We start from the raw sequence: 13,603 nt of genomic DNA, 5'->3' as shown, positions 1-13,603 counted from the left end.
TCGAAGGGCCGAATGGCCTCCACCTGCACCTATTTTCTATGTTTCTATGTGCCACCCAGTTCTTAATTATATTTCTGATTCTGCATCTCTGCCTCTCGATTCTTGCGTAAATATTTGGTCCTTGGTAAAATATATCAGGCTGACGTTAGGTCCAGGGTCAGGTGAGGCACTAAGGTGGTGTCCAAGAGGGAGCAGACAAAGCAAAGGCTCAAAGTCTTATCCCCCCCCCCCCCAAGAGGGTGGTCCGTATCTGGAAGCGAATATAATTACGGATTTTAAAAGACATTGCCAGATTTATGGGCAGGAAGGGTTTAGAAGGATGTGGGTCAAATGGGACTCGTCCAGAATGCCAACATGCACAGCATAGCAAAATGGGCCGAAAGGCCAGTTTAAACAATAGGTGCAGGAGTAGGCCGTTCGGCCGTTCGAGCCAGCACTGCCAATCAATGTGATCATGGCTGATCATCCCCAATCAGTACCCCGTTCCTGCCTTCTCCCCATATCCCCTGACTCTGCTATCTTTAAGAGCCCTATCTAGCTCTCTCTTGAAAGTATCCAGAGAACCTGCCTCCACCGCCCACTGAGGCAGAGAATTCCACAGACTCACAACTCTCTGTGTGAAAAAGTGTTTCCTCGTCTCCGTTATAAATGGCCAACCCCTTATTCTTAAACTGTGGCCCCTGGTTCTGGACTCCCCCAACATCGGGAACATGTTTCCTGCCTCTAGCGTGTCCAAACCCTCAAAAATCTTATATGTTTTAATAAGATATCCTCTCATCCTTCTAAACTCCAGAGTATACAAGCCCAGCTGCTCCATTCTCTCAGCATATGACGTATTCTTCCATGATGTATTCTTCTATGACTTTACTGGGATGGTGAAGAGTATGTGGATGTGGTTTGAACACTCAAGATCCCGAGTTTAGTTTAGAAATACAGTTTGTGCTGACCATCGATCACCCGTTCACACCAGTTCGATGTTATCCCACTTTCCCATCCACTCCCTACACAAGAGGGTCAATTAATCCACGTGCCCGCACGGCTCTCGGATGTGGGAAGAAACCGGACACAGGAGGAACGTGCAAACTCCACACAGACAGCGCCCCGAGGTCAGCAGCCAGTTGCTCACTCACTCAGCGACATTCATTCAGAGGGCGGTGTGTGTATGGAACGAGCTGCCGGAGGAGGTAGTTGAGGCAGGGACTATCACAACATTTGACGGACATTTGGTCAGGTACTTGGATAGGACAGCTTTAGAGGGATATGGGCTAAACGCAGGCAGGTGGGACTAGTGTAGATGGGGCATGTTGGTCGGCGTGGGCAAGTTTGATAAGTACGGGTGTCAGGGGTTACGGGGAGAAGGCAGGAGAATGGGGTTGAGTGGGAAAGATAGATCAGCCATGATGGAATGGCGGAGTAGACTTGATGGGAGAGAGTTGTGAATTTGTTGAATCCTCTGCTTCAGAAGACAGCGGAGGTCAATTCACTGGATGCATTCAAAAGAGAGATAGGTAGAGCTCTTAGGGCTAGCAGAGTCAAGGGATATGGAGAGAAGGCAGGAACGGGGTACTGATTGTGGATGATCAGCCATGATCACAATGAATGGCAGTGCTGGCTCGAAGGGCCAAATGGCCTCCTCCTGCACCTGTTTCTATGGGCCGAATGGCCTAATCCTGATCCTTGAACTCATGAGTTGGGCCGAAGGGCCTGTGTCCGTGCTGTACGACTCTGTTTCCGCAAAAGAACAGGCAACACAAATGTTTCACCAGCAACTTGTTATTTAAAAAAAAACTTAATATAACATTTCATCTCTTAAGCAACAAGTATAAATACTTTCAATGTACATCTGTAATTTGAGATGATTGGTTACAATATGTTGATAAAGTCTGCAATATACACACACAAAAAAACATAATCATAACTTAACATTCCTCTCATACACGCACACACTTACACATGTACACACGTACGCACACACATGTACACACACACGCGCATACTCACAAACATGCGCGCACACACACGCGCACGCACACACACACACACACAGGGAGACACAGTGGTTAGCGTTTCACTGCTTTTCTGTCTGCACGTCTCTCTTGCTGTTGCAACCAACCGTCCCACAACAGGACAGCAAGGGGGACGGGAACTGGGGTGGGGTGGGGAGAGGGGGAAAGAATTCGATGACCATTCGTTTCCAGCTCAAATAATATGCGTACAAGTGCAACAAACACGTATGGTCAGGCTGTGCAATTATAAATACAGGGAACAAGCATGACGGGGATGGAGGGAGAGAGGGAGGGCGAGAGGGATGGATGGATGGGGGGAGAGGGAGAGGAGGGAGGGCAGAGGGAGAGTTGGGAGAGGGAGAGTGGATAGGGGAGGGTTAGCGTTTTTCCGGGATTTAGGAGGTTTTCTTCTTGTCTTTCTGTCTATTTATGTATGGTTTTTTTTGGGAGGGATTTTCATAGAGTTCTTTAGGTTTTTTTTCTGTTTGTGTCTTGGATTTTTTTTTTTTTAAGGGTTTTCTTTTCTTTCGGTGGGGAGGGAGGGAGGTTTACAATATTCCTTCAGCAGAGATTAGAAGAACAAGGGGGGGAACCTTGAAACTTACCAAATAGTGAAAGGCCTGGAGAGAGCGGATGTGGAGAGGATGTTTCCACTAGTGGGAGAGCCTAGGACCAGAGGTCATAGCCTCAGAATTAAAGGACGTTCCTTTAGGAAGGGGATGAGGAGGTATTTCTTTAGTCGGAGGGTGGTGAATCTGTGGAATTCATTGGCACAGAAGGCTGTAGATATATTTACGGTGAGGATTGATAGGTTCTCGATTAGTACGGGTGTCAGGGGTTATGGGGAGAAAGCAGGAGAATGGGGTCTCGAGGGATAGATCAACCATGACTGAATGGCGGAGTTGATTCCATGGACCAAATGGCCAAATTCTGCTCCTACCACATGAAGTTATGAACCATTGAACATGGATTTCAAAGAGTCCATCCTGTTCCCTTTAGCTGAGACGATTCAAATGCTCCCACCATGTTCAAGGACACGAGGACAGGTACATGGACCGGTTTCAAAGTCGTCGTGTTGAGTCTCATTTTCACCTAGCCCACAGCTAACAGCGGCCCCTTTCCATTTTAACAGTTACTTTTAAGCATAACTTTCATTCATTTGTTCTATATCTCTCCACATCACCGTCTATATCTTGTTTCCCTTTCCCCCCGACTCTCGGTCTGAAGAAGGGTCTCGACCCGAAACGTCACCCATTCCTTCTCTCCAGAGATGCTGCCTGTCCCGCTGAGTTACTCCAGCATTATATGTCCATCTTACAAACACAGCAGTGTCTTTTTTAAATAACGCTCCCCATACTTAGGCAACGCGTTATGGCTGGTGTAGCTTCACCTTGGTCACCGACCGGTCTGCCGTGTTCTTACAGCTCAGGTCCAAACGTAAATACATTTGGTGAACCAGGGGCAGCAAAATACACCACTGCTCACAATAAGTGGTTCCAGGTCACAGTAAGGAAAGGGCGTCGAACCACAGGTCCCTCGAGATCGGACATCAGCCTGACAACGCCCCGACCACACGCGTCCTAATAATGGACCACCAACAACCTACATGCAACCAGGGGGAGGGAAGGGGAGGATAGGGATGGCGAGGACAGGGATGGGGAGGACACGGATGGGGAGGACAGGGATGGGGAGGACATGGATGGGGAGGACAGGGATGGGGAGGACACGGATGGGGAGGGGAAGAAACACAGTGGGTGGATTTGACACCAAGACATCATCTCCTGGGCGGGAGTTTAACACTCAGGCGAGCTGCCCTTTAAGTGACTCATCTGCAAGGTTTTCACGTGGAATTCGTAGATCTTGAGTGCGGGCCCCAGCTTGATCGACAGTCCCGTCAGGACATCACTGCGTTTCATGAGGAGCAGAGACTTGCCGTCGATTTCCTGTGGATACATCGGAGGTCATGTGATAGGAGCAGAATTAGGCCACTCGGCCCATCAAGTCCACTCTGCCATTCAATCATGGCTGATCTATCTCTCCCTCCTTACCCCATTCTCCTGCCTTCTCCCCATAACCCCCGACACCCATACTAATCAAGAATCTACAGTGCCCTCCATAATGTTTGGGACAGACCCATCATTTATTTATTTGCCTCTGTACACCACAATTTGAGATTTATAATAGAAAAAAATATCACATGTGGTTAAAGTGCACATTATCAGATTTTAATAAAAGGTATTTTTACACATTTTGGTTTCACCATGTAGAAATTACAGCTGTGTTTATACATAGTCCCCCCCATTTCAGGGCACCATAATGTTTGGGACACAGCAATGTCATGTAAATGAAAGTAGTCATGTTTAGTATTTTGTTGCATATCCTTTGTATGCAATGACTGCTTGAAGTCTGCGATTCATGGACATCACCAGTTGCTGGGTGTCTTCTCTGGATACAGATTAATTCAATTTAAAGTCTTGCATAGACTACATTATTCTAAAACCAAATTTAACAAGATTTTTTTTCAAAAGGTTAACAAGATTTTTGTTCAAAAGGTTAACAAGATTCTTGTTTTGTTTCCTCCATGTGTGACAGATGTGGTACTGCAGAAGGATCACTATCACATTTATTTTGGCACTGTCCAGTATTAAGTAATTTCTGGAGTGACATATTTAACTGTCTTTCCAAACAATGTCGAATAAATATTCCGCCTGATTGTAATCTGGCTATTTTTGGTTGCTCTGACAATACAGGAGCCCTTCCTTCCCACCAGAAGCAGATTCTTAGAGCAGGTATGGTTGCAGCTAAAAAAATATTACTGAATTGGAAGTCTCCACTCTCCCCATGTTTCAAGAGGTGGCTCAACGAAATGCTTTCTATTGCTAAGATGGAATAGATTTGTTTTAACAAAGGGAATTCACAAAATTATGTTTTGAAGGTGTGGAAACCATTTTTGATATTGCTTGATGATAACAGTCTGATTTGTTTATTTTGCTGCTGTGCTATGTCTTTAATCAGTGCGAACTTTGATCTTGCACTCTGACTGATATTCTGGCTGCCCTCCACTTTTTTTTTTTGTTTTGTTTTGTTTGTTTTTATTGTTTGTTGATATGTTTTTGGGTTTATTTGTTTGTTTTTGTTTTTTTGGTTTCTTTAATTGTTGTTTTTTGTTCTCTGTCTACTGTGTGTTTGTTAAGATAAAATTTGAAAAAAATGAAGCTGTACAATAATTGTATAATTGTAGATGCCGAGCGATTTATCCGTGTATAATTGCTTCTAATAAAAATAAATTAAATTGTATGTTTGGGACCATTGTCTTTCTGTAGAATGAACCGCCAGCCAATGAGTTTTGAGGCATTTGTTTGAACATGAGCAGATAGGATGTGTTTATACACTTCAGAATTCATTATGCTACTACCAGCAGCAGTTGTATCATCAATGAAGATAAGTGAGCCAGTACCTTCAGCAGCCAGACATACCCAGACCATAAAACCCCCACCACCGTGTTTCACAGATGAGGTGGTATGCTTTGGATCTCGGGCAGTTCCTTCTCTCCTCCATACTTTGCTCTTGCCATCACTCCGATATAAGTTAATCTTTGTCTCATCTGTCCACAAGACCATGTTCCAGAACTGTGGTTGCTCTTTTAAGTACTTCTTGGCAAACTGTAACCTGGACATCTATTTTTGTGGCTAACCAGTGGTTTGTATCTTGTAGTGTAGCCTCTGTATTTCCGTTCATGAAGTCTTCTGCAGACATTGGTCATTGACAAATCCACACCTGACTCCTGAAGAGTGTTTCTGGTCTGTCGGACAGGTATTTGGGGATTTTTCTTTATTATAGAGAGAATTCTTCTGTCATCAGCTGTGGAGGTCTTCCTTGGCCTGCCAGTCACTTTGTGATTAGTAAGCTCACCAGTGCTCTCTTTCTTAATGATGTTCCAAACAGTTGATTTTGGTAAGCCTAAGGTTTGGCTGATGTCTCTAACAGTTTTATTCTTGTTTCTCAGTCTCATAATGGCTTCTTTGACTTTCATTGGCGCAACTTTGTTGATAAACAGCAATAAAAGTTTCCAAAGGTGATGGAAAGACTGGAGGAAAGACTAGATGCTGAGAGCTCTCTTATACCTGCATTAAGGAGGCAATTAAACACACCTGAGCAATTACGGACGCCTGTGAAGCCATGTGTCCCAAACATTATGGTGCCCTGGAATGGGGGTCCATGTATAAACACAGCTGTAATTTCTACATGGCGAAGCCAAAATGTATAAAAGTGGCCTTTATTAAAATCTGACAATGTGCACTTTAACCACATGTGATTTTGTTCTATTACAAATCTCAAATTGTGGAGTACAGAGGCAAATAAATAAATGATGGGTCTTTGTCCCAAACATTATGGAGGGCACTGTATCTATCTCTGGCTTAAAAATATCCACTGACTTGGCCTCCACAGCCTTATGTGGCAAAGAATTCCACAGATTCACAACCCTTTGACTAAAGAAATTCCTCCTCATCTCCTTCCGAAAGGAATGTCCATTGATTCTGAGGCTGTGACCTCTGGTCCTAGACTCTCCCACCAGTGGAAACATCCTCTCCACATCCACTCTATCCAGGCCTTTCACTATTCGGTAAGTTTCAATGAGGTACCCACTCATCCTTCTAAACTCCAGCAAGTACAGGCCCAGTGCCGTCAAACGCTCATCGTGTGTTAACCTCCTGAAGACAGACAAAGGTCACACACGGTCAGAAGCCACCGATACAGGCATAGTCAACCAGAGTGAAACTGCTTCTGGAGATGTACAACATCATGGAAGGAATAGGCTGACACGAGGCACGGTGGTGCAGCGGTAGAGTTGTTGTATCACAGTGCCAGAGACTCGGGTTCAATTCTGACTATGAGTGCTGTCTGTACGGAGTTTGCACGTTCTCTGCGTGGGTTTTCTCCGTGACCTGCGTGGGTTTTCTCCGAGATCTCCGGTTTCCTCCCACACACCAAAGACCTGCAGGTTTGTAGGTTAATATGCCTGGCTTAATTGTAAATTGCCCTCGCTCCAGCTTAACAACGTCCTACCTATCGCATGGTGACCAAAACTGAACACAGGTTTATCTGTCTAAACCTTTCCTCCCCATATACCTGTCTACAAGTTTAAGTGTTTAGTTTAGAGAGACAGTAAAGAAACAGGCCTTTCGGCCCACCGAGTCCGTGCTAACCAGCGATCACCCAGTATACTAGCTCCATCTTACACGCACTAGGGGCAATTTACAATTGTCCGATCAAAGATAGTCCGGGGGTCACCAATGAGGTAGATAGTAGTTCAGGACTGCTCTCTGGTTGTGGTAGGATGGTTCAGTTGCCTGATAACAGCCGGGAAGAAACTGTCCCTGCATCTGGAGGTGTGCGTTTTCACACTTCTGTACCTCTTGCCCGATGGGAGAGGGGAGAAGAGGGAGTGGCCAGGGGTGCGACTCGTTCTTGCCGAGGCAGCACGAGGTGTAAATGGAGTCATGTGTGACGGTCTGGGCTGGGTCCACAATTCGCTGCAATTCCTTGCGGGTCTTGGATGGAGCTGTTCCCAAACCGAGCTGTGATGCATCCCGATAAAATGCTGCCTACGGCATATAGTTACGTGGCTTTGGGGATTCCAGTCCTCTTGTGGAATGGATCTCTGGTCATTTTTGTCGTACGGAGATCGCGAGGTTCACCAGATGTTGCACAGTGAGTTTAAAGAGAATACGGAGTGCAACATCTGGTGATCCTCGCGATCTCCGTACGACAAAAATGACCGGAGATCCATTCCACAAGAGGACTGGAATCCCCAAAGCCACGTCACTATGCACCGTAGGCAGCATTTTATCGGGATGCATCACAGCTCGGTTTGGGAACAGCTCCATCCAAGATGCAAGAAATTGCAGCGAATTGTAGACGCAGCCCAGACCATCACACAAACCAACCTCCCTTCCATTGACTCCATCTACACCTCACGCTGCCTCGGCAAGGCCAGCAGCACAATCAAGGATGAGTCGCACCCTGGCCACTCCCTCCTCTCCCCTCTCCCATCGGGCAAAAGGTACAGAAGTGTGAAAACGCACACCTCCAGATTCAGGGACAGTTTCTTCCCAGCTGTGATCAGGCAACTGAACCGTCCTACCACAACCAGAGAGTAATACTAAACTACTATCTACCTCATTGGTGACCCTCGGACTATCTTTGATCAGACTTTACCTTGCACTAAACATTATTCCCTTATCATGTATCTGTACAGTGTGGATGGATCGATTGTAATCATATATTGTCTTTCCGCTGACTGGTTAGCACGCAACAAAAGCTCTGTACCTCGGTACACGTGACAATAAACTAAACTATTCTCTATTTATTCTCTGGCTTTCGACACTGGCTGAGACATTGCTCCTGTTCTTAGTGCTTTTAATGTCTTTTAATTTTTACTGTTTTTTAGTCCTTCGTTTTATGGTTTTTAATGGTTTGTAATAACTTTTTGTCCATGAGTTCTCATGTACAGCACTTTGTGGCAACTGCGGTTGTTTAAAGTGCTTTATAAATAAAGTTATTATTATTATTATTATTAAACAGAAGTGAAACTATCCACCAGCCTCTGTTTAAAATGTTGTTGTTCAGATCCCATTATAAATCTCCATTCAGGCAGCACCCGAGGTCAGGATCGAACCTCCACCAGCTGCGCCACTTTAATAAGGAACGTCATAAACCCATGCGAGCAGAATTAAGCCATTCGGTCCATCAGGTCTACTCCGCCATTCAATCCTTCCCTCTCAGCCCCATTCTCCTGCCTTCTCCCCATAACCCCCGACACCCATACTGATCAAGAATCTGTCAATCTCCACCTTACTGCTTCATGCTCAGACAAGGAGGGAGGGCAACTCAAGAATTATGGTCTCGACCAGAAACGTCACCTATTCCTTCGCTCCATAGATGCTGCCTCACCCGCTGAGTTTCTCCAGCATTTTTGTCGACCGAGAATTAAACCCAGTCTTTTACCCAGACGGGGAGGAATCCAGAACCAGAGGACATAGGTTTAAGATGAGGGGGGAAAGATTTAATAGGAACCCGAGGGGTAACTTTCTCACTCAGAGTGTGGTGCCTATATGGAACGAGCTGCCAGGGGAGGTAGTTGAGGCAGGTACTATAACAGCAATTAAAAGACATGCGGGCAGGTACATGGATAGGACTGGTTTAGTGGTATATGGGCCGAACGCAGGAAGGAGGGACTAGTGTAGATGGGGCATCTTGGTCGGCGTGGGCAAGTTGGGCCGAAGGGTCTGTTTCCATGCTGTTTCACTCGTTGACTCTACGACCCAAGATTCATGTTCATTAGTTATAGGAGCAGAATTAGGCCATTCGGCCCATCAAGTTTACTCCGCCATTCTGATCTATCTCCCTCCAAACCCCATTCCCCTGCCTTCTCCCCGTAACCCTTGACACCCGCACTAATCAGGAATCTGTTGTAAGGTTCCCAAGCACAATACGAGGTGCTGGTCCTCCAGTTTGCCATAATCCCTGACAGGTGTACTAATCTAGAATCTGTCGATCTCCGGGTCGGTAAGCAGAGCGCGCCCGACTGCGGACTTGTTCCTTTGTCCCTCACGCACCCACCTGTTCCTGAAAGGCCGCAGCCTGGTCCTCGAAGCCGGCCTTCTTGAAGTAATTGAAGACGTCCAGGATTGTCCACTCCACAGGGTCGAGCCGCACTCTCTCCACCGAGCTGCCGAGATAGAGAGAGAGATCGCCCCAAACAATCAGCCCGGGGCCGTGCCTGACCGCCAACCAAACCGCACCGCAGCGGGTAGTGCTGCTGCCTCACAGCGCCAGAGACCCGTGCCCGTCCCCGACTACTGGTGCTGTCTGTACGGAGTTTGTACGTTCTCCCCATGGCCTGCGTGGGTTTTCTCCAGGTGCTCCAAAAACGTACAGGTTTGTAGGTTAATTGGCTTCGGTAAAACTGTAATTTGTCCCCAGTGTGAGTAGGACAGCGTTAGTGTGCGGGGATCGCTGGTCGGTGCAGACTCGGTCGGACGAAGGGCCTGTTTCCATGCTGTATTTCTAAACAAAACCGAACCAAAGATAGACGCAAAGTGCTGGAGTAACTCAGCGGGCCAGGCAGCATCGCTGGAGAACATGGATAGGTGATGTTTCTGGTCGGGACCCTTCTTCAGATTGATTGTGTGTGTGTGTGTGTGTGTGTGTGTGTGTGTGTGTGTGTGTGTGTGTGTGTGTGTGTGTGTGTGTGTGTGTGTGTGTGTGTGTGTGTGTGTGTGTGTGGGGGGGGGGGGTGGGAAGGAACTGGGGGTGAGAAGATCAGGTCCAGGTGACCTCAGGTAGGGAGGTTCGCTGATAAGCTGATTGGTGTCCCGGGACAGTGAGGAACTGGTTCACGGATTTTTAGTGGAGTAAGGGGCGTGGGGAGGGTGGGGAGTGTCTATAGAAGTTACCCAAAATTGGAGAGGCAGCTTTGGGGTGTAAGCTGCCCAAACGGAATACGAGGTGCTGTCCCTCCAGTTTGCGAGTGGCCTCACTCTGACAGTGGTGGAGGCCCAGGACAGAAAGGTCAGAGTGGGAATAGGGAGGGGGAGTTGAAGTGTTTGGCCAGTGGGAGAACCAGCAGGCCTTGGCGGACCAACACTGCACCAATGCAGGTGAACAAGAGGACGAGGCAAGTCACAGGTAAACTCTGGCTGGAAGGTGTCCATCCAGGGTAACGGGCATGTCTACCTGCCTTCTACGGTGGAGAGCACTCGGAACGGTTCCTGGCCTGGTTTGGCCGCACCAGGCACATAATGTGGAGTGGTGGTCTTCATATTACATGAAGGATGTGGGGATTTGGAGAGGGTGCAGTACAGGTTTGCCAGACTAATGCCTGGATGGGAGAGGAATAGCAACTAGGAGGGGTCGGATAAACTCAGATTGTTTTCTGTGGTGCATTGGTGGTTGAGGGAAGACCTGATAGAAGTTTATAAAATTGAGAGACATAGATAGGGTAGACAGTCAGAACCTTTTCCCAGGATGGAAATGTCAAAGATTCTTTAGTCGGGGTGAATCTGTGGAATTCTTTACCACAGAAGGCTGCAGAGGCCAAGTGAGTGGATATTTTTTTAAGGCAGAGATAGATAGATTCTTGATTAGTACGGGCATCGGAGGTTGTGGGGAGAAGGCAGGAGAATGGGGTTGAGAGGGAAAGATAGATCAGCCATGATTGAATGGCGGAGTAGACTTGATGGGCCGAATGGCCTAATTCTACTCCTATCATTTATGACCATTTGACCTTATTGCACATTGGTTTAAGGTCAGAGAGGGAAGATTTAAAGGAGATGTGCGGGGCAACTTTTCTAAACAGAGGGTGGTGGGTGCCTGGAACGTGCTGCCGGGGTAGTGGTGGAGGCAGATACGACAGTGGTGTTTCAGAGACATTTAGATCGGTGGATATGCAGGGAATGGAGGGATACAGATCACATGCAGGCAGATAAGAGTTGGTCTAGGCATCATGTTCGGCACAGACATTGTGGGCCGAAGGGCCTGTTCCTGTGCTGAACTGTTCGATGTAAGGAAGGGTTCTTGACGATACACCTGTATCTGTAACCTGTTCTTGTGCTGTACTGTTGTGAGTCCTGCGCTTGGGGGGGAGGGGGGAGAGCGGACACCTACCTCTCCATTCCCAGGGTGCCGGTCTCAAAAGTCTTCATCTCCACGGGTGATGGGGAGGGAGTGGGCAGGCAGGAGGCACCTCGCATCTCCACACCTTGGGGGAAGGGAAGAGTTTGCAGCGGTTAGTTCAACGTATTATTGTCACGTGTACCGAGGTGCAGTGAAAGACTGTACATGATGTGCAGGAAGGAACTGCAGATGCTGGTCTAAACCGAAGACAGACACAAAATGCTGAAGTAACTCACGAGGAACAGGCGGCGACTATGGAGAGAAGGAATGGGTGACGTTTCCGGTCGAGACCCTTCTTCAGTGAGGGTCTTGACCCGCAACGTCACCCATTTCCAAGGGTCTCCAATGAGGTAGATGGGAGGTCAAGACCACTCTCTAGTTGTTGAGAGGATGGTTCAGTTGCCTGATAACAGCTGGGAACAGTTGCCTGATAACAGCTGGGAACAAACTGTCCCAGAATCTGGAGGTGTGCCTTCATAAGTTCTAGGAGCAGAATGAGTCCATTCGGCCCAACAAGTCTACTCCACCATTCTATCATGGCTGATCTATCTCTTCCTCTTAACCCCAATCGAACGCCCGTGCACTTAGCACGGTCCTATTTTTACCATTTTTATCAAAGTCAATTAACCTACAAACCTGCACGTCTTCGGAGTGTGGGAGGAAACCGGAGCACCCGGTGAAAACCCACGCGGTCACAGTGAGAACGTACAAACTCCGTACAGACAGCACCCGTAGTCAGGATCGAAACAGGTGTCTGGCGCCGTGAGGCAGCAATTCTACCGCTGCGCCAACCTGCCCTCTAATTTTAGAACATAGAAAATAGGTGCACTCGTGATTTTAGAAATAAAATCGTGAATTGCCACTCGTGATTTTAGAAATATTTTAAGCCTGTTTGCTCCTCTCATTCCATCAAAGAATCCTTTAATTACCAACCGTACAGACGCCTTTGAATATTAAAGAAATATTAATTTAAAGCATTCAGAATTAAGCCTGTAAATTATATTATCCAATTACATAATAAAACATTCTAATAAATACATCAGTGCTGGATAATTAAAACACAAAACATGTGTCAAGATGCATCAGGAACTGGATTGGTTTTTTTTTAATCGTTTTTATTTATGCGTGAAATGTTTAAGTTTCTTTGTGCGATGCTCCGGTATTCCCTGGGAAACGTCTACTCATTTTGCACTGTACAACTGTTGCTTTGCAAGATGACAATAAAAGGGTGATAATGATAATGATAACTGCGTAAGCGGCAGCGGTATAGTCCCTGCCTCGCAGCGCCAGAGACCCGGGTTCGATCCTGGTTCGGGTGCTGTCTGTACGGAGTTTGTCCGTTCTCCCCGTGACCAGCGTGGGTTTTCTACGGGATCTCCGGTTTCCTCCCACACTCCAAAGACGTACGGGTTTGTGGGTCGATCGGCTTCGGTAAAATTGTAAATTGTCCCGGATAAAGTGTTAAGGATAGTTTTAGCGGGCGGGGATTGCTGGTCGGTGCGGACTCGGTGGGGCAAAGGACCCGTTTCCACGCTGTATCTCTACACTAAACTGCAAGGCGGGCAAGGGGAAAGAGGGAGAGGTGGATGGGAGGCTTACAGAGAGAAAGGGGAGAGACGGGGCAAATGCAGAGATCGCAGCTTCTTACCGTGCCCCATGTGTGTACATGTGCTCCGCTTTCTCTCCCCCAACGTGAAGCCCAGTCACGTTGTGCCTTATCCCCAGTGAGGTTGCCGGGGGTTACGGGGAGAAGGCAGGAGAATTGGGTTTGAGAGGGAGAGAATGATCAGCCATGATTGAGTGGCAGAGTAGACTTGATGGGCCGAATGGCCCTTATGAACTAATGAGTGTCACACACCCACAAATGTATTCCTCTCGTGGAACGCTGCCTGACCCGCTGAGTTACTCCAGCAATTTGT

The 13,603-nt window shown here is 47.3% G+C and overlaps 1 protein-coding gene across 2 annotated transcripts in view; it reads right to left on the bottom strand.

The window, feature by feature from the left end:
• Window positions 1-2,836: 2,836 nt before the first annotated feature.
• Window positions 2,837-13,603, bottom strand: part of samd13 (sterile alpha motif domain containing 13) — a 29,905-nt gene continuing 19,138 nt past the window's right edge. For both annotated transcript variants that reach the window (XM_033029078.1, XM_033029076.1), the window contains exons 6-8: window positions 11,676-11,769; window positions 9,630-9,738; window positions 2,837-3,949 (exon numbers count right to left, since the gene is read on the bottom strand). In XM_033029078.1, the coding sequence (XP_032884969.1) occupies window positions 3,800-3,949; window positions 9,630-9,738; window positions 11,676-11,769 (353 nt within the window). In that variant the 3' untranslated portion in view covers window positions 2,837-3,799. The remainder of the gene's footprint in view (window positions 3,950-9,629; window positions 9,739-11,675; window positions 11,770-13,603) is intronic.

The sequence above is a fragment of the Amblyraja radiata genome, chromosome 10, assembly GCF_010909765.2.
Source record: "Amblyraja radiata isolate CabotCenter1 chromosome 10, sAmbRad1.1.pri, whole genome shotgun sequence".
In the NCBI taxonomy this organism is placed as follows: Eukaryota; Metazoa; Chordata; class Chondrichthyes; order Rajiformes; family Rajidae; genus Amblyraja; species Amblyraja radiata.
Note: the sequence above shows the minus strand (reverse complement) of the source record. Positions and strands in the feature narration are given on the sequence as shown.